Here is a 20,513-nt window from a genome sequence, read left to right as displayed (position 1 = left end):
CATTTAATCCTGATGCAGTTACATGATCAGGTGTTCAGGTGTCTGAGGTCAGCAGCACAATGTCCTGCTCTTCTGAAGTCCAAATGAAACAAATCACCAACATTTTCTCCCCATCCTCAGCTGTGACATAAAAAGACTAAATGCTGGACCATCAACCTTTTTTAAAGTGCGGGCACCTCTGAATACTGAGTTAAGGCTACTTGTTACAAACTTCCTGAACAATTAAAGTTAATTTGTAGGACTTTGTTTGTAATCATACCTTTTGCATCCACCCTTCTCTCTTCTGTAGCACTCTATCAAAGTGCAGAGGTCCAGAGGTCTGCAGCCAATCAGCTGACAATGGGTACACATTGACATGTCTTCACAGATCTCTTGTCCATCGCGTGCAAAACACAGAATAGACAATTAAACACATTAGTATTCTGTGTAGTACACGTTTGTGCAAATTGTGATTTTGGTCTTTTTTTCTTTATAGGAAGTCAATCACTCGCATCTTTCAATCATGTTGTTTCATCCTGCAGGGAGCATTTTGACTTCCCTCTGGACTGAAGAGACTGATAACAAAACCTTCAGGGCACCCAACACCTTTAAAATGCTTAGAAAAATAAACACGGCACTGTCATCTTCAGAATGCAAGTCAAACATGTGAAGAGGAGGAGTTGAAAAATGTCCTTGCATGTTCTCTGTGTGCCAGTGTGGGTATTCTCCAGGGACTCCAGTTTGGCCAAACAGCCAACGTGCGTTTGAGGTTAATTGCAGTTGGACAAAGATGGTTGGATAACTATTTGTCCTATTGCATCACTGTGCAGGTTCTCACGTTGTAGTTCTCATATTTTGCCGCTAGATGGAGACGTGTGGCTATGATAGGATGTTCTCTGGGTTTACAGCTATTAATTCTTAGATGGTGATTTTGCTTTTGGATTTATCAACATCAATTCTGTTTGATGAATTGTGAAATAGCCTTAAGTAGACAACATGATTCAGACATATGCTTCATAATACTGATAGTAATATCAGCTGTAAATCAAATTAACCCAGTCTGAAGGCTGAAGTAGTAGATGCACATCCTTTGGGTCGCAAAGTTACATGAACTTTGTTTGTATCCTGTGTAAAAAGAGAGTAAAGGGCCAGTCACATCACCGTCACATCGAAGTACACAATGCCTAGTGCAGTGTAAGCAATTGGGTGAGCGGAGAGCCAGGGCTGTGGTGTGTGGAAAATGCTAGTGGAGGCAGACAATGCAGCAGTCCGAGGCCGGACCAGCCCTCAGAGGGACAGGGGTCGCTTCACTGCGACAACAACCCCCCCCCCCCCGTCTCCCTCCCATCTTTTGCCTTTTTTTTTGTGTACACAACCACAGGATGGGCTCCGGGAGGACTCTGAAGTTCGCTCTATGTGAGGTGCTGCAGTTTGCAGGCTTGTGTGTGCCACTCTTCATCGTCATGCAGAGGTTCGCCGTCATCGTGGCCAAAGTCAAAACATCAGCAAACCCCCCCGGAGATGGCAGCACGGCCTACTGGTTGATCGTGGCTTCCTCCATAGCTTATGTCACCTCCACCGCCCTGCTGGTCTGGGTACCCGTGAAGTACATGGTCTTCATAAAGAAGAGGTTCCTCATAGGGAGGAAGAAGTGGTGAGTGTCTCCAGCCTTTGACCTGATTGCAGGGGGCTCCAGTTTCTGGGATCCATGCACAGCTCTGACTGACACCTGACCAGTTCTTTTGAGTCTGAACAGATCAGTGGCTGGTTTGAGCAGCTCTTGGCCAGGAAATACCACGACTTGGCAAGTCCATGCATCTGCACTTGCCTTCCTCCCTTACTTTTCTGCGCTTCCCTCTTTCTGTGCTCCTATCAGGCGGCCCGTGACCCTGGTATATGTGATCCTGTCCACATTACCCTGCTTTGCCTTCCTCATCGCCAGCTCTGAGGTACAACTTTCAGACGATTTGCTTCACATCTGATGCTTACTTCTACTCAATTTCAACCCGAGTGCCGCTATATTTGTAACAAGGAGCAGCCTGTATTTGTAGATCATTTGTAGTTATTTTGAGGGCGATTGTGTTTATATTTCTAAAGGAGTGGCAGGGAACAAGTGCTACTAAGATATCTTGCGAGTGAGTGAAAATCACAGTGTGGGGCCTCCGTGAGTGGAACAAAGGTGATGATTTGCGAGAAACGTTTCAGTTCTCGGGGGAGGAATATCCAGCTTTATGGATAAGGAGCTACTGATAAGCAGCTTTTTTCCTCTTCCTGTCCATGTTGCCCTTGTCAAATCATCTGTCTATGAGGCACATTTTCACTTCCTCACTTGCTGCAGCCCAGGCTCTTTTCTGAAGCTTAAGCTGACCTCTTGGCCCTTCCTTATCTGGTGTCTTTTACATAAGAGCAATAAATTCTGCTAAGATGACCAGCTCGCTTGCTTTGTTCTGTGTCCTGTTGGCATGAAGCCCTGACTCCAGCAAATACCAGAGCTGCAAGTGATGTAGCTCGCTCAGTGCATTATTGCGGACGTAAATTGATAGTACTGATCAGAAATGAATAATTACAATAACTACTAATATGAAATGTCCATTCCACAGGTTCAGATAAATAACAACATGAAACACGATACGTTCACAGAGCTCCCTGTGTCACTCGTCCTCTTTTCACTCATCTGTATAGACGTGGTGGAGAGGATACGCCACTGCAGACTCACCGGCCAAGGTGAGCACAACTCAAGTAGCAAATGACTCGGTGAGTGCTGCAGATACTGATTTTTTCATCAACTACTCACCCAATCACATCTTCAGCGGTCAAAGGACATGGAGAACAAATTTGCTGCACTTATCCCTTGAGCATTTCTCTTTTCAGAAACTTTGCACTATTACTACTGTTTCAAACAAATACCTGCTGTGCTTGAAACCCACATTGCTGAACGGATTTATTATATGATAATTTAGTCTGGATGTGAACGCCAATATCCATTCTGTGTGTCTGCTGTGTCATTGTATACTGTCATAACATCACCACTGACTTGAACATAAATGAGGGTATAGCAAAACATGAAAAAGAGTTCTTTTCATATTTGACAGACTTAAAAGATGAAATTGACATAAAAACGTTATGAGAACAAACAGACAAGAGAGAAAAGGGCTCTTGAATATGATGTACGTGACAGAAAGCGTAGCTGAATGGGTTACAGTCAAACAGAAAACAATGATGACTAAGAAGACCAATGCAGTAATACCTGGAATTACTAACAGGATGCACTTGAAGTTTCCAGCAAAAGAACAGAATGAGCAGGTGGAAATACCTTTTAATGGGCTACTACATTGTACTCTTTAACCTTTATTTCAAGAAAGAAGTTGATTCAGTATTAATGTAAACAAGTTGTATCTGCACTTATGCTTCAGTCAATTAGGTGTACATTTCTTATATTTTGACACTGAATTATTTAATAAGCAAAAACAAGTAGCAGATTCTCCTGGACGATCCCGTTTCATTTCTCAGCTCAAAGCCTTTCTGTGTGTCGTCTGTATATATTCATCTTGTGCCTAAGCGGCTTTTGTCTGAATACTCGACCTCCCTCCAACAATCCAAAGACATGCTCGTTGAGTTTAATTGGGTTTGATTGAGGCTGTGAATTGCCTGTAGGCATGAACGTGTAAAAGTGTGTGATTGTGTCACTCTGCATTAGTGCTGTGACCCTGATATGTATAGAAGATAGATAACTGTTAAAGTACTGCTTTTGTCTCTCTCACCTTTGGCCAAATACCAATTATTTATATATATTTATATATATATAGTTTTTTACTTGTTTCATTTGGTTATGTGTCATCTTTGCTTTTCTCTCCTCAGCTAACAACATGGAAAGAGATGCAGACATCCCCTCCACTGTCCTGACACATGTGGAGCAGGTAACTCCTGTAAACACCATCACTCCCGCTGTCCCGGGGCCGGCAGTGCCCGGGCAGGCCGTACCCACCCCTCTGCAACCGGGCGCAAACCAGAACAATGACAGGAACCAGAATGGAGCAGGAGCTCGACCTGAGACCAATGGGACAGTCCCGGGGGTGCCGGGAAACCCCAGGAGGCCATTCAGCATCTCCGGATTGAGCTCCCGATCAGCAAGCACCACAGCGTACCGTCCATCTCCCTATGACTACACGGGGCCTCTGAGATTCCTGTGTGCCAGCGACGCCCGAGCGGATGTGTTCGTGGACAGTTTCATGTTCTGGATGGATACGGTGGAGATGGTTAGGGTGGCAGGTCATCCTCTGGTGTACTACTCAGGCTGGGTGTTCCCCATCTACATCTTCAGCTACCTGTCTTGTTTGCGTGTGGTGGTCATGCCACACAGCCCACTGCTGTCCTCCCTGGGAGTGGCCCTGCAGGATTTACCCTTCTTCTTCGTGCGTGTTGGCCTGATCGCCTTCTTTGGCTTTGTCACTCCCATCCTCTACCTAATGAAGAACCTGCTGGTGTGCTTGGCCTTCATCTATTTTAACTTCATGACCAAGCTGAGGATCTTCAATACAGAGAGGATGTTCTTCTGAAGCAAATATCTGAAGGACACACAGCCTGACAAAACTACAAAATGCATTGTAATATATTCATGGGTGGTTGGACCGGCTTATAATAGGCTTCAACTTAATGTGTTCAGAAGTCTGAAGGGTAAAAAAAAAAAATGACCCAATTAAAATGGGATGCAACTGAACTAGGTTTCCCTTTACAAAAAATATTCGAAAATTGTCTTTTGGAACAAACTTACATTTGTTTCTGCTCTCAGGAAGAAAAAAAAGCCAAGATGAAACACAACCTCTCCTTTCAAAAACTGGAATGTTTTTAAATTTTAAATTCCACACATAACATTTCTGACATCATAGAGATAATGTTTAACCAAAGAATATAAAATAGACAAATTTAAAACCTTCTGCAGTTTGCATGTATATTTGAGTTCCTTAAAACTCCTTAAAATAAAATTACATTTGAAATGTATCTAATGTGTATTTTTTGTGATGGAAGAAAACCCATTTTAGTTGTACAAATCTGATAAGGAGAATTGATAAACTGTATTTGTTTGTTGTTGAGTAAAACCTTATATAAAATATAATTCCCAATTTCTTAAAATTGATGCTAAAATAAAATAAATCTAACATTCGGTTACATTTTCTGAAATAGATAAAAGTAGATATTTGAAATCCACCCATTCCTTCAGTTATGATGTTTGATGAAAATGAGCAGAAGTCTTAAGAAGGTTTCTCTTTTTCCACAGCATAGCCACTGTTCAAAATTTGAAACATGCTTGATTTGGCTTAAGCTTTTGACTTTTGATGAATGTAATAAAAGCTGTGCAACCCAACAAACATGTGAATTTGCATCCACGCGACATAATCACTCTAGATATCAATGATGGTAATTATTACAGGCCAGAAAGGAGCTTGCACACAATGGACATCGTGTATAAATCTATTGAGTTAAGTGTGACCTTAATGTAAATATTCTTTTTTTACCTTTTAAGAGATCACAGAAGTTTTTTCTACGATCATAAAGTGCAGTGAAAATATAAATACATTTTTGTAATTATTAGGTTTTTCTTTGCTTTGCTTTGGTAAGGTTATTAAAAAAGCTCCTTTTAAACATGTATGTTTCATTATGTATGTGTGTGAGTTCCCATGCACATCTCTGTCAGGCCGAATTGATGCACAAACGGGGTTTCTAAGTCATGAATGTGAATAAATAATGTGGATGTACGATCAAGCAAATTGAAATGAGACAATTTTCACAGTTTTGACTGAAATGTTTTAATGAGCTGGTGGGGGTATTGTTTTCTTATTTTATTTTTTTTACAGTACTATTCATATTTGACCGACAATAAATGAAAGCATATACTTCACAAGAAGAAAAGTATTTTGGTATTTTGTGTGACTTTTGTCTAGTTTTAAGGTGAGACAATACAGAGAAATGGGCTGAGTGGTGCTCTGGTATAGTATCAGCTTCAGCATTAATAATCATCAGTTGTCTTACAATAATGATGAGCTTTTGCACATTTGCTGTCACTGACCAAAAAAAAAAAGAAATACACAAACAGGGACTTCTGCTTAGTGAGCCATCTGGCCATTTTTGCTCCTCAGCTGGTTGGACTCTTGGTTATATTTGAACAAGATGAGATCAATTCTGTTCATTAACATGATAACATTACTATACATTGGCTATGGTTAACTGATGAGCACATAGTCGTTATAATCATCATGTCAATGAGTGAAACATGGAGTGATTGTATGTTTGTGAGTTTCTACGTATAATGAAACTTCACAGGAATTCGACAAAAGTTCCTGTTCTTAGTCTTACCAATGAATCCCTGCAGTTAGTGTTTACCGATCAGAATATGAGCTGAAAGCAGCATTCCACCTTCCTTTACTGTAAATGTCCAACACAGAACTCCAGGCCGTCAGAGGAAAGATTTCCCATCATTCCTCGACAAACAAAAATAGGTCAAAGCCCAACATGTGTCTGGGTCATATGTTGGAGGGCTTTTTAATTTGAAACGGATACGAGAAGTCAGAACTCTTCACTTATCTTGATGTACATCTACAGATCTGAGGGGTTATTACTGGGTATTCATGCAGTTTTAAACCTAAGTGGTCAGATGGACAGTCTTTTCCCCCCAATAGGAAGCAGGATTTCCTCCTGTCCTCTCCGTCCACTGACTTGTATCATCACTGCACTCGTCACCCGAAGCCTGGTAGTCCTCTTGGGAGGTACTGTCCCACAAAGAAATCCACACCATCAGCAAAAAGCTGCAAACTTCATTCAATCCTCGTTCACTTTGGTGCTGAAGTCAACATCTGGTCTCTTGGATCTTTAAACAGGTGCAGAGTCAAACACAAACTGATATATCATAACATATATTGGGGAAAAAAAACACAACATATAGTGAAAATGATAGTTTTGGAAAAAAAAGTAAAAAGATTTGAAATTTTCTCTTTCCACACCTTTTAGTTTTTCTCGGATTGACAATGTTGGTTCACAAATGTTCTTGCTGAATAATGTGATCAGATTGTTTCCCATTTCCTGCCTTCCTCTCCTCAGCCGAGAGGTCAGTGAAAGCTCATGGATGCTGCAGTTCTTTGACCTGCAGTGACTACTCATGTGACAGGATGTCCATCAGAGTGATTAAGAGGGGAAGGCACCGTGTCTCTGTGTCATTGTTGTTCCATGTCACATACCTTTGAGCACATCGGGCCACTCCACTACACAACTGGAAAACCCTCCTGCAGCCTCGTCCACCACTGAGTGCAACCACCACTGGAATGATAATGTTACCCTGTTCACATTTTGCTGTAGTCATCTGCCTCCTGCAAGTCCTCTGCATCGCTGCTGACCTAGGTAAGTACCACACATTCATCTATTGTTTCAGTGAGTAAAATGTTTGTGAACATAAAGCTCTCCTGCTCTATTCCAGACAGTGGTACCTTCCTGATCTTCAACAGTGACCACATCAGGTGCATAAAGGTGGAGAGTGCCTCCTCCATCACGGTGGCTCCTTGCAATCCTCATGACAAAGAGCAGCAGTTCCGTTGGGCTTCGGAGTCCCGCATCCTCAGTATATCTCTCAAGCTGTGTTTGGGTGCAGCAGAGATAAAAGACTGGGTGAAGGTGCTCCTCTTCGAGTGCGATGAAAATAGTAACCTACAGCACTGGCAGTGCAAGAACGACACCCTCTTCGGCCTGAAAGACGAGGACCTGCACTTGAACTGGGGGAACCACCATGAGAGGAACATGATGATCTTCAAAGGCTCGGGATCCTGGAGTCGCTGGAGGATATATGGCTCTCAGGGTGACCTGTGCTCAAAGGGCTTCCAAGGTAGCAATTCTTGGTCGACAATCAAAGAAGCCATGATGATATCACAGCTGGAGTGTTTTGTTTAAAACACATAATAAAAGTATTCTCTGGCTGCCTCAAAACGTTGAGGCACGCTACAGAAACGTTAGTAGTTTGCACATGTTTATGACGTTCTTAAATTGAGATGAATATCTTGGGGGACTTTAAACATGATGGTTTATTTTGGCGGTATCAATGAGAAAAAAAAAAGTCATATTGAACAAATCTCATTTCTAGTTGCAAAAGCATGTCATGGCCACCTTTCAGATCTGAGATTGTGCAAAAATGTTTAAACCAATAGTTTTCCAGGAAGCCAGCTTGATGAATAATCATTGCTATAAACAGCACAGATTTATAAATTGATAGTTTAAAGTTTAAGATGCTTGGTAGTGCTCTGGGTGTGTTTTGCGTGTTTAATGGATAAATACAATGTTTGTGTTTAGATGAACAGAAAAAACCCGAAACAAAACTGAAAGATCCGACAGAAAGAAAAATATTCAAATTTCATAGCGGGTCGTCAGTTCAATCTGTGGGTCTGTGAAAAGACACACATACTAACTTAAAAAGGTCTTCTCAAAGATCATGATAGATCTCTGTATACGGGTGTAGCTTGGCCTTGATGGTCATCAATTAAGTTTTCCTTCAGATGCATGAAAAGAAACAAACTCACAAGACAAGCTTCCAATCTGAAGCAGATTTCGGCCAAAGATTCCCATAAATGTAAAATTTGCTGAATGCTCCTCAGAATTGCTCCCACATTCCTGAAAATGCAGGCATATCATATATCATGATGTTCAAATTGACATTGCTGTAACATAATGCTGAAACTCCACATTTCACTCGTTTGGATTCTTTGTGTCTCCTACATGTCATGTACTACGACAGTCCAGCTGATGACAATGTGCAGTTTGTGTTTGTGTACAAACAGAGTTGTATTTATAAGGGAAGTAATGATGGCACAACATATTTTTTATTTTTTAATTTGCTTTGCATTAATGTTACTGACTTTCAATTATTTCCTCTGTATCTCCTCAGAGATTTTCACCCTCGGAGGCAATTCCTTTGGAGCACCTTGTCAGTTTCCTTTCAAGTACAATGATAAGTGGTACTCCGAATGCACAAAGGATGGACCCGCAGATGAACTGTGGTGTGGCACGGACCGAGATTATGATAAGGACCAAAAGTGGGGATTATGTCCTACTAAGGGTAAGTGTCACAGCACAAAATGACCGGTTTGCTCTTTCTGACATCAGTGCGACTTTTCACCGTTACTGCTGTCGACCCCCTCGATGATCTTGTTTTATTTTACTGAGGTCAGTGCTCACAGGTCTGGTTTCTGACCCCGCTTTACTCTGCGCCACTGGTAGAACAACAGCACCACTTCCTGTCATGAGTTGTCAACACAGCCCTGTCCTTGTCTTCCTCTTTCCACATGCCCATCTTTCCCCTGACGCTGCTCTAACTCTGGGGCAGGAAAACAGCAGAAAAATGGACGCGCGTCACTTCACCGTAGTTTTTTATAAACCAGAGATAATCAGCACTAGAACACACGTTGACCTTTATTTCTCATACAAGTTTGTTTTACTCAACCTGATTAACACTACGTTCACTTTATGAGGTCACTAATTTCCAGAAGTGCAATGATTCGGGGTTTTTTTGTGTCTTTTCCATAATCCAGCCTCGTCTCGCTGGGTCACTGACCCAGTCACAGGGGTCCAGTACCAAATGAATTTGCAGTCAGTGTTGACCTGGCATCAAGCCAGGAAGAGCTGCCAGCAGCAGGGTGCGGACCTCCTCAGCATCGTGCAGCTCCATGAGCAGTCATACCTGTCAGGTACATGCCAACCCTCTCTCCCCTACTCATTTATTTGTATATTGTCTAAAACCTGTTGCTTCGTAATATTTGTGTTGAAACAGGATTAATAAATCATCTGGACACACCTCTTTGGTTTGGACTGAACAGCTTGACCTCTGCGACTGGATGGCAGTGGAGCAATGGGAACCCATTTAGATATTTGAACTGGGCTCCAGGTAGGTGAGGATTTGGTATTGTATGATGTGTTTTTTAGCACTTAATTTGAGTTTGCAAAAGAAACTACAACCTGTACTTCCTACAGGTCATCCCTCATCAGAGCCCGGGCTCTCCTGTGCGATCCTGAATCCTGCAAAAGCTTCAAAATGGGAAACCAGCAGCTGCTCTAAGAAACTCGGCTACATTTGTCGGAGAGGAAACTCAACCAGGCTGCCTCCACCACCAAGTAGGATCTTTATTCAAAATTGATCCGAAGAGAACAAGGTGACACGGGAACGAAAGCTCAGCTGTTTTGATCTTTGTTCACAGGTAAAGAGCCCAGTTTCTGCCCCAATCACTGGATCCCTTATGTAGGAAACTGCTACTACTTGGAGAGGAGCAAAAAGATGTGGAAAGATGCTTTGGCTGCATGCCGCAAGGATGAGGCAGATTTGGCCAGCATAGGCAATATAGAGGAACAAAGCTTCATTATCTCTCAATCTGGATATTGTAAGTTTACAATGAACCCAAACAATATTCTTCTCGGACCAAAGTATTGATCATGGCAGACAGTATTATGACAGTTATGGAATTCCTGATACTGTTTTTATATCAACAAATGAAAAGATGCATGTTGGATCTATTTAACTTGGATTATCAGCTGTTAGTGTTTTTGATTGTTGATACCAAGAGCTATATATTTGAGTGTCATGTTGCCCTCTGTATAGCTAAAAATTATTTAGTTTTGGGCTGTTTAGCCTAGATTGAATTAGTGATTGTACCCAACATACACTACCTAACTGGAGACGGGAATTTTACTGCAAGTTTATATGCTCCGTTTTTCACAGTCCTGATCATTTCAAACACTGCCTTGCATATTTTAGATATCTCACTGCACCAGCACACCTGGTTGAAAGGAAGGATTCAGGGTCACAACTCATCATTTGAATGATATTTGGGAAAAGAGGAAACATTTCTGACATGTGGGACAGAAGTCACTGGAATCAATAGTCATAAACACTCCAGCTGTGCATTTATATGGTGTCAGCAATAATCAGAAATCAAATGATTTACTGGCAAACAGAATTCACACAAACACCTTAAAATAGAACTTTGGTCAGAATAATCGCTTCATTTATTTATTTATTTGGATGACTAAAAGCGCACCAAAATGTCCAGAGAGAAAGAAAGAAATAACAGGTTTTTTCAGTCTCTAAGTGCCATGTTCACCCGCTATTTCTAATAGTCCACCTGCTATTTGGGAAATTCCCTGTAGGGTCATCATGACAAGATGTTCCCTGGTTCATGACTGTCATTGTAAAGCACCCAGTGTAAAAAAAAAAAAACATTAGAAAAGATCAAAACTGCTCATTGCTCTGTGTATTTCTAACCTTAGTGCCGACTGATGTCCTCTGGATCGGCCTGAATGATCGGCAGAGCCAGATGCTGTTTGAATGGTCCGATAACTCCGACGTCACATTCACCCAGTGGCTGAGTGGTGAGCCCTCTCATGCCGCCGGCATCCAAGAAGACTGTGTCCTCATCAGAGGGAAGGTAACAGCCATCACCGTGACAACAAATGCAAAAGGACCAACCGAAATGTTAAGGCATTAAACGTCAGCTCTAATAATTACTATGTTTTCCATGCAGGATGGGAAGTGGGCAGATCACATGTGTGAGAAGACATATGGTTATATCTGTAAGAAGAAAGGGTCCACCAAACCAGCTGGAGGGATCCAGGAGGACGTCAACCCAGGATGCGCAATTGTGAGTGGTGCTTTTTGACGACAAGTACTACTATGAAAACAAAGCGGGAATATTATTGGATATCACGGTGTCTTCCTGTTTCAGGGATCTGTGAGGTTTGGTTTATACTGCTATAACACAGGAGCGGAAACAAAAACGTTTGAAGAAGCAAAGCAGGCATGCTCACGGGCTGGCGCTCGTCTGGTGGATGTAGCCGACAGGTATATTGATGTTATGCTCGCATGCAGAAGCCACTTCATAAAAGTATCAGGAGCAGCTGTTTTGAACACTAAAAACAAATGTATGCTTTTGGGATGGTTGCCGTGACTAAATTAAGCTATTTTGCATTGTTATAACTTAAAAAGGGATTCATTTACAAGGAAAACCAGAGTTTCGTGAAAGAATGTTGCTTTGCACCTTTCTGAGTCCACACTTTTTCTTGCAGATATGAGAATGCTTTCCTGGTTAGTTTGGTGGGTTTGAGGCCGGAAAAGTATTTTTGGACAGGTCTTTCCAACACAGATGACAAAAGCACCTTCAAGTGGACGACGAGAAGACAAGTCACCTTCACTCATTTCAATGCAGGCATGCCAGGTAAACTACACAAAATTACACCATTCATCCTTTCTAGAATATAATTGCAAGATGCAACCCCAATTCCAAAAGTGTGGAATAATGATTTGAAATTGTATTTTATTTATGCTTATTAACCTACATTATTCACAATACAACGTAAACCACAAATTAGATTTGGAAATCAAGACATTTTATAATGTCACAAAACAATTTTACTTGAAAAACATACCTCAAGAAAAGTCGACAAAGCACAATGTTTACTTTTCTGAGGATAGGCTGTTGATATGATTGTGCACTGTTGTTGAGTTTTGTCAAGGTGAAATATGGCCAAGGATGCCCTAGACACTGAAACAAAGACAGGACAAAGCACCATCTGACTACTAAACATCATACATTTTTACTTATTGATTTCTTGGGAGACATAATTGTGCACAAAGGAGTGATATAAAGGCCACTTACTGCTCATGGGACAGAAGACTGAGGTTTAAAGAATAGCCTTGCTATAAAAAACAACAACATATTTTTGTATATTTTGGTGAAAGGATAGTACATGTTGAACAAAAACATTTTGGAGAAAACTAACTATTAACCTTCCTCACTTATTTGAACATTAGTCTCACTGTGGCTCACAATTGACCTAAAGGTTTATTTATGATACATGATTCCATAATTAGAAATTAGAAATATATCATCATATATTATCATTATAAATACTTTAAATAGTATGTCTTACAACTCAGTTTATTTGTTTTTTTTGCTATATTTGAATTTTTTTTCAATAAAAGACAGACATCAGGGATGCGTTGCAATGACAACTGGGATTTTTGCTGGGCTTTGGGACGTCGTCAGCTGCAGCAACAAGGAGAAATATATCTGCAAGAAACCGGCCGAGGGTGTGCATGTGACAACAGTTCCACCCTCCACTCCGGCCCCGAGCTGCGCATCCGGCTGGACCCCTGTCGCAGGGAGGAATGTCTGCTTCAAAGTAGGAGAAGAAACTCAACAGCGGAAGTTGTTAGTGTTTGAAGTGCATTACACTGACCTTTTTTATTCATCGAATAGCATTACAAGAACAAAAAGAGCCTCAAGAAGACTTGGCAGGAATCCAATGACTTCTGCCAGGCCATCGGAGGAAACCTGATAAGCATTCACAGTTTGGAAGACCTGGAAAATGTGGTGTATGTTAGGAGGCACTTCTACCCTGTATTGTAGGTCAGAATTCGGGTTAAAGAAAATTAAGGTAACCTCCAGGTAATCTGTGCTTGTGTTTTCTAAAGATTGAGCAGAAATGAACCAGCTTGGATAGGCCTCACCTACCGTGGCGTTCATGAAGGTTTTGTCTGGAGTGATGGATCACCTGTAAGCAGGAATTCACAATCACATGTCGCTTTCCTTTCTATTTTGATTTCCCTGGTTTAATTATGTGCATTTCCCCCCCCCCAAAAAATGTGATTTAGTTTGCCCATGAAAACTGGGGCTATGGAGAACCAAACAACCACAATGACAATGAGCATTGTGCAGAGGTCTATGATTACTACGGGCAGCACTGGAACGATGGACACTGTGAGAAATACAATAATTGGATCTGCCAGATACGCAAAGGTAACACTGACCGTAACCGTCCCTACAGAGAAGTTCTTGCTCATATATTCTGTTAGATTAAAGAATTTATGTGTCGTTTGGGGTGTGTGTACTGTGATCCTTGTGCTTTCAGGTGTAGAGCCCAAACCTGAGCCTGCAATTGTGGAAACAGGTAGGTTTCAGTATGCGCCATTTACTAAATTAAAATAAATGCTGGTATTCAATAAGTAACAGAATAGTAATTTGTTGATTCGTAATGCAGGACTGACAATAAATGGACTGCATGAGACTACATGTGAAATCTTTTTGGTTTCCTGAAGATAAAACCAAGTGATTTTGGATAGCTTTGTTTATCATTGCTGTGGCAAAAGAACAGCACTGCAGATGTGCTATAAATGAACAGCTGTTTTCTCCTTACAGTCTACAACACCACGGCGGATGGATGGCTTATATATAACGACACACAATATTACATCAACAACGAAAATCAGCCAATGGAACCTGCCCGAGCCTATTGCAAGCAAAACTTTGGTGATCTTGCCGTCATCACGGGAGAAAGTGAAAGGAGGTTTCTTTGGAAACAGGCAAGAAAAACCAATGCTTAGTCAAAATGTATCACCATGGTGCAAGCATTCAAAAATCCTGAGTGCAAAAGTTTCACTTCGCAGTATTTAATATCTTAACTTTCAAATAGATATCTCGAGGCTCGGAAGGACAGTACTACATTGGCTTGACAGTGAACCTGGATAAATCATTTGGGTAAATCAAAGTATAATATTTGAGCATGATATTAGGAGCTCCAAGAAATCACTGATACATTATTTTCAGAAATCTCGTAATTTTGAGGTGTCATTCATTTTCTCATTTTATTTACAGCTGGGTAGATGGGACTCCAGTGACGTACACTGCATGGGAGCACAATGAGCCTAACTTTGCAAACAACGATGAAAACTGTGTCACTATATACAGGAGCATGGGTCAGTCTAATGAAAGGAAAACTCAATTTGTTTGTTCAGTTCAAGATTTCAAAATTCAAAATTTTCATCAATTCTGCTTGTTTAGGATTCTGGAACGATATTAACTGTGGCCTCAAATTACCCTCCATTTGCAAAAGAAGCATCCATTCAATCAATACAACAATGGTCCCAACCACAGTTCCTACGGGAGGATGTGCACCAGAGTGGTTGTCTTTCCAAAGTAAGGTAATAATAAATAAATAGATCATTATATGTCTGCATGACATGTAAGTCCTTTATCTAGAAAAGTTCCTCCTCCCGTTTTGAATTAAAACTCTGTGCAAATGAAAATTATTGGTGTGTTGTTATTCCAAATCAAACTGTAACTTCCCCCTTTTGACACAGTGCTACAAAATAGTCACAGGGAACGACAATAAGAACTGGCAGGACGCAAGGAAATACTGCCACGACCAGGGAGGAAATCTGGTTTCTATCCTGAATGAAAAGGAACAAGGTGACCGATGTGCAGTGACCTCAGATCACCTCCATTATGATTAACTTTGAATGATATGTTTCCAAATTGTAAAGAAAAAACATTTGATTTATTGTTCTGTCCCCCCACCCCCCCTTAATCATCTTTTCATTTCTTTCTATGTAGCATTCCTGACAACACAGATGCTCCACTACAATCAAGACTTTTGGATTGGCATGAATGACATCAACTGGGAGATGCACTTTGTGTGGACAGACGGCAGAGGCATTACATACACCAACTGGGCCAAAGGCCACCCACTTTCAGCACCTGACCATCGCTATTTTTTGGAAGAGGTTATTTTTCAAGCTAATATTAATATCTATCAGGAGCAATATATATTTCTTCTGGTAGAGTCACCCAGAGCAGCACCACCAATGGCGATTGGTGGCCAGGTAGACTACGTGTACTGGTGAAGCACCAATCGAACAAGCTGTGTAGGAGCAGTACGTTGTTAACACAATGCAAGAAAAGCCTCTGGTCTAGTACTTTCCAATGGGAAAGTAAAGTAAAGTAAAGTAAACATCTATGTCCAACAAAATGGGACCTTATTTCTTGCCGCTGTGACTAAGCACAAAAGAAGCTGGATGAACATTTATAACTAGTTTATTTTGTTTATTTCCACATCTTAGAGTTGGCCAGTTGCTCAAAAAGCAGCTGTGACGACATGTTCAAAATTATTACCATGAAACTACTGATGAATTTTAAATGCTCAAAATAATACAAAGTTGATGATTAAATAATAAGACAACAATGACATTATGCTGTTCCGTTTAATGAATAGTTCATGCGTAGGTTAGAATTTAAAGGAGGCACATTAGAAACTATATTTCTAAAATATAAAAGATATGACATTTGGAGGAAGACTTACAAAGCCTGCACAACGTTTCTAAAAAGCGAGTAACTTAATTGAAACTCGTGAAATTCCATGATACCAGGGGGAGCTGATCTACCTTTCTCTGTCTGATAGATGTTTGACTGTGTGACGTTGGTGGGGAGTGTCGCAAAAATGATTGGCCACTGGAAGGTGGAGGACTGCACCTCGAAACTTAGTTTCATCTGTAAAAGAAACAGTGGTGAGTGAGATCTTGTATTATTCTTATTTTTTAATCAGGACCACATGGGCATGACGCACACTGATAGAATCAACTTCATGTCGAGCTTCATGAAAATCATCTAATGTGTTACATTTATCCAGATCCTCAGATTGCAGTGGCACCCACCACTGTGTTACCAAATGCCTTCTACAAGCTTGGCAATGACTCCTACAAACTGGTGGCTCAGAAGATGAGATGGGATGAAGCTCGGAGGCAGTGCCAAGCGGATGATGCTGATCTAGCCAGTATCTTGAACCCTGTAACCCAGGCTTACATCACGCTGCAGATTTCTAAGCACAATGAGTCTGTTTGGATCGGTCTCAACAACAATGTGGTAAGGAATCTACCAGTTCTGTCCTATGAAACCAAAATGCTCGCAGGCCAGATTGTTCATTCATTTGAAAAAAAAAAAAAAATTATGTTTTTTGAAAACATGGCGTTTAATATTACCAAAGGAGATACAATAGATTTTTATTGCTAATGCAGCAGATATGGCAAAAGATTCACGGCAATTTCTTAAATCACCTCTTTTCTATAAAATTCTAAATTATAGAGTGCTGTTTGTTAAGAGCGGGAAATACACATTTTATATTAAAATATTGCCTATTCAAGGGAATAACATGAAAAGATGAATCCGCCTGAATAAACGGCAAAACACACGTTCAGTTGACCTCTATTGAATTGCTTTATAAAGTGTGATGTAGTTACGAGTGTATAAAGATGCAAAGCTATTGAAACTTTTAGATTAAAATCTGGCCCACCCTCAAGATAATTCAATGATACTCGAAGTTCACGCAAATACGTTGTTTAATTCTAATATATTCAAAGTGCACCTTCTCTGAATGGAAAGAAAATTCAGTTGAATGACAAAATACTATCTAAACCAAACACACAAATTCAGATAAACCTCTCAAACGTCACATGGTTTATTATGCTTCAAATAATCTCTCTTTGACCATCAGTATTCAAAAAGAAAAAACAACATTTGAGATGAAATAATGATAGAGATTACGTCTTTTTGATGCTGAAAATCAAATCAAAACTAATTTCAATTTAGAAATGATTAAAACATGAAACAATGTACTGAATAATAAATATTTCATTTTAGAAAATCCATACCAAAATTTCTGTTTTTTCAATATAATAATGTAAACATAACAGTTACTAGTAGCAGTAGTAAAGGTACTAGTTACACAAACAAAAATGATCTACACTTACAGCAAGTCAGTATTGAATACTGAAGTATAGGTAATTTAACATATTTATATTTTTTCTTCTGTTGTTCTGAAACAATTGTTGTAGGTACATTTGAAGTAGCGTCACCCCAACTTCTGCTCCTTCTGTTTCTGGCACAGCAAAGTCATTCGGAAGACACACGCTGTACATTTCTGTGCAAAGTTTAAGACCATTTTAACATATCTCTAGAAAAACAGTGAAAACCACCGGACATTTTCAAAACGTTAGAGAAACTTCTGTATCTACTTCCCACTGTCTTTGTTTGGCTGTGTTATTGAATATCACACTACACTACTTTGTATCCAGCTTTATGCATATTTTCATCAGCGATGTCTATTTCCAGACCGGAGGTCGCTTCAAGTGGGTTGATAACTGGTTCCTGTCTTACACCAAATGGGGCAAAAATGAGCCCAAAAACAACTACGGCTGTGTTTACATAGATGTGGACAAACAATGGAAGACTGCTCCGTGTACCAACACTCACTATGCCCTTTGCAAAAGATCACCAGGTCAGACCTTTACAGGTTTTCCACTGTATATTACCAGTAAGCATTCTTGGCCCAACATTTTGAAGACTGACATGCAATCTTGGGCCTCTTTTCCAGACGTAGCTCCCACTGAGCCCCCACAGCTTCCTGGCAGATGTCCAGACTCAAAAGATAACAGCTGGATACCTTTCAGAGGCCATTGTTATTCATTTTTCCACTCAGAATCAGCTAGTTGGCCCTATGCTTCAGTGGAATGTCTAAAATTCGGTAAAATATTATGAATTCCAATTTTAACACAGTTAAATTGTTCCCATTTTACCATTGTGCGTAAACTGTAACATTGCACTATTGTGGCTGGTCTTGTTAGGCGCCTCTCTACTCAGCATTCAGGACCCTACAGAGGGTCTGTTCATACAGCAGAACCTGGAGCTTCTGCAGGATGATGTTAAAACGTTATGGATTGGCATGTACAAGTCCAACGATGGTGAGCATATAATGTGAAACTCAGCTTGAGTGTCTTTTAAAGAGCCTTAAAAAAGGGGCAACTGTTGGTCAGTTAAAATTATTCAAGTGACCGACTAGCGGCTCATGGACAGGAATGTTGTGTGATCAACAGTCGGTGAAGATTTTTTAATTTTTTTACAGGCGACTGGATGTGGATCGATAACACTGTTGTAGACTATACCAACTGGAAACAAGACAATCCAAAGTCAGATAAGTGTGTGAACATAAATTCCAACAGCGGACAGTGGGTTACGAACAGCTGTAGGAGATACGCAGCCTACATTTGCAAAAAACCAAAAGGTAAGCTCAATCATTTGCTTACCTTTCAGCAAACATAAAATTCACTTGAACTGAGTTGGATTTGAGTAAAATGAAGAGTTTAAAGGCAGTTTGTTGGGATGGCATACCTGTGGCGGCATGAAGATGCCTATGAGAGAGTGTGGTGCGCAATTTAAATATGGCTAGAAGAGTAAAGGCCTGTACTGATCTTGAAGAACAAGGGTGATATGTGAGGCTGCAAAAATTGCAGAGGTACTGAGTTGATCTGAGAAATACTTGTTGAAGCCAGTCTGAGGCAAATGTAGTGTGAGAAAGTAACGGAACCTGCTGTAGTGAATGGTTAGAAGACAGCACTATCTCAAAGAGACTCTCTTTGGAAAGTAACAGAAAACAGTAGGACATTAGAGGTTGAACAATTTAGAGATTAGGTTTAAGAATGAAGATCAATTCACTTAACTCTGTTTTTTTCTTATCTGTTTTGTTTATTTTCATCAGTTATCACTCCGACAGAAAAACCTCCAGCTGTTGGTATGTTCAAGAAAACTATCCAATGTTTATGTTCCCAATGAAAGCTTTGCCACTGATAATGTTGATGTCTGTTTTGCTTCCTCAGCACAAATTAAAGAACCTTCGCATGGCTCTGCTGGCATCCCTGTAGCGGTGGTACTGATTGTGATCGCTTTAGTTGGACTTGGTGCCTTCCTCCTCTTCCGCAAACGAATACCAACCCCGATCCTGGGGGAAAGCACTTTTGACAACAATTTGTACTTTAACAATCCAATTCGAGTTCCTGTGGACACCAAAGGTCTGGTGGTCAACATCGAGCAAAATGAGCAAGCATAGAGGGACGGAGTGTTAAACAACGCAACCAGGTCAAATAATATCAGCAGATCATAACACCTTTTTTTTTTTTTATCACTTTACTGGGAAACTGGGTGTCAAGAAAACCCTGTAGTGTTTTGTTTTTGTTTGTTCGTTTTTACATTGAATTGATAAACTGATTATGTTCTGTGGAATTGTTGTGTAATAATTGATAAAGACTCGAGCACAAAACAGAGTATTTGGGATAAGATGTTCTATGTATACAAAAACACATTAAGACAGTTTGTGGGATGTGTACAGATATTTTGTTTTTATACTTTCAGCAATGAGTTTAACCAGCATCATTTACATGATACAAATCAGAAGACGTCCTTAAAGGCAGTTTGGCAGATCTTTCTCAATCAAGTTGTTATTTTTTTCTGCTCTGGTCTTTGATACTGTAAATAAATGTCCCGTAAATAATGATACAGTTAAATTGTCCTATTTTCATTATTTCACTTTTATATTTTCAAGTCATGAATCAAAAAACCCAAAAATTGGATGCATGAAGCCCATGACCCATTAACATGATCCTTATTGTGAAAATGCAGAAAGTGCAGAATGTCCTAATTCACAACATAACATGGTTCGTGTGCTGTGCTGTGCATGTGTGTGCGTGTTTAGGGGTAATAGTGTGTGATAGAGTTGGTAGCTCATTTTACATTTGTTTTAAAGACATTTATTAGCTTTTTATTTCCTGTTGGTGAAGTGGTTTTAATCACCTGCAGTGAAAATAATTAAAAGGAAGTGAGAATACATAGCGTAGAGGATGGTATATCCTT

The 20,513-nt window shown here is 40.3% G+C and overlaps 2 protein-coding genes across 2 annotated transcripts; both read left to right on the top strand.

Moving 5' to 3' along the window:
- Nucleotides 1–1,219: 1,219 nt before the first annotated feature.
- Nucleotides 1,220–4,535, top strand: LOC308125308 (transmembrane protein 236-like; the record flags this gene model as incomplete). The annotated part of the gene is given in 5 exon segments (XM_080488958.1): nt 1,220–1,335; nt 1,337–1,633; nt 1,856–1,928; nt 2,580–2,703; nt 3,838–4,535. Coding segments are annotated over 5 exon segments (1,308 nt in total).
- A 2,698-nt stretch (nt 4,536–7,233) lies between these two features.
- Nucleotides 7,234–20,164, top strand: mrc1a (mannose receptor, C type 1a). The gene is made up of 30 exons (XM_080488957.1): nt 7,234–7,368; nt 7,445–7,846; nt 8,900–9,070; nt 9,543–9,698; nt 9,782–9,895; nt 9,982–10,122; nt 10,206–10,385; nt 11,272–11,429; nt 11,526–11,642; nt 11,727–11,842; nt 12,067–12,215; nt 12,983–13,182; nt 13,260–13,375; nt 13,475–13,556; nt 13,655–13,799; nt 13,912–13,950; nt 14,199–14,362; nt 14,473–14,537; nt 14,655–14,755; nt 14,841–14,980; nt 15,140–15,248; nt 15,393–15,562; nt 16,237–16,342; nt 16,465–16,697; nt 17,943–18,108; nt 18,205–18,354; nt 18,455–18,571; nt 18,733–18,891; nt 19,366–19,398; nt 19,484–20,164. Exons 1-30 carry the CDS (start codon nt 7,293–7,295, stop codon nt 19,711–19,713), a joined length of 4,305 nt encoding a protein of 1,434 aa, XP_080345083.1. The 5' UTR covers nt 7,234–7,292; the 3' UTR covers nt 19,714–20,164.
- Nucleotides 20,165–20,513: the final 349 nt, after the last annotated feature.

This window comes from Lipophrys pholis (genome assembly GCF_963383615.2).
Source record: "Lipophrys pholis genome assembly, chromosome: 20".
Taxonomy (NCBI): Eukaryota; Metazoa; Chordata; class Actinopteri; order Blenniiformes; family Blenniidae; genus Lipophrys; species Lipophrys pholis.
Note: the sequence above shows the minus strand (reverse complement) of the source record. Positions and strands in the feature narration are given on the sequence as shown.

Bases quoted from the DNA above. Each gene is read 5' to 3' on its own strand.
- mrc1a (XM_080488957.1), top strand. From the start codon at position 7,293: ATGATAATGTTACCCTGTTCACATTTTGCTGTAGTCATCTGCCTCCTG. The intron at 9,699-9,781 runs GTACATGCCAAC...GTGTTGAAACAG, and splicing joins TGAGCAGTCATACCTGTCAG to GATTAATAAATCATCTGGAC. The intron at 10,386-11,271 runs GTAAGTTTACAA...TTCTAACCTTAG, and splicing joins TATCTCTCAATCTGGATATT to TGCCGACTGATGTCCTCTGG.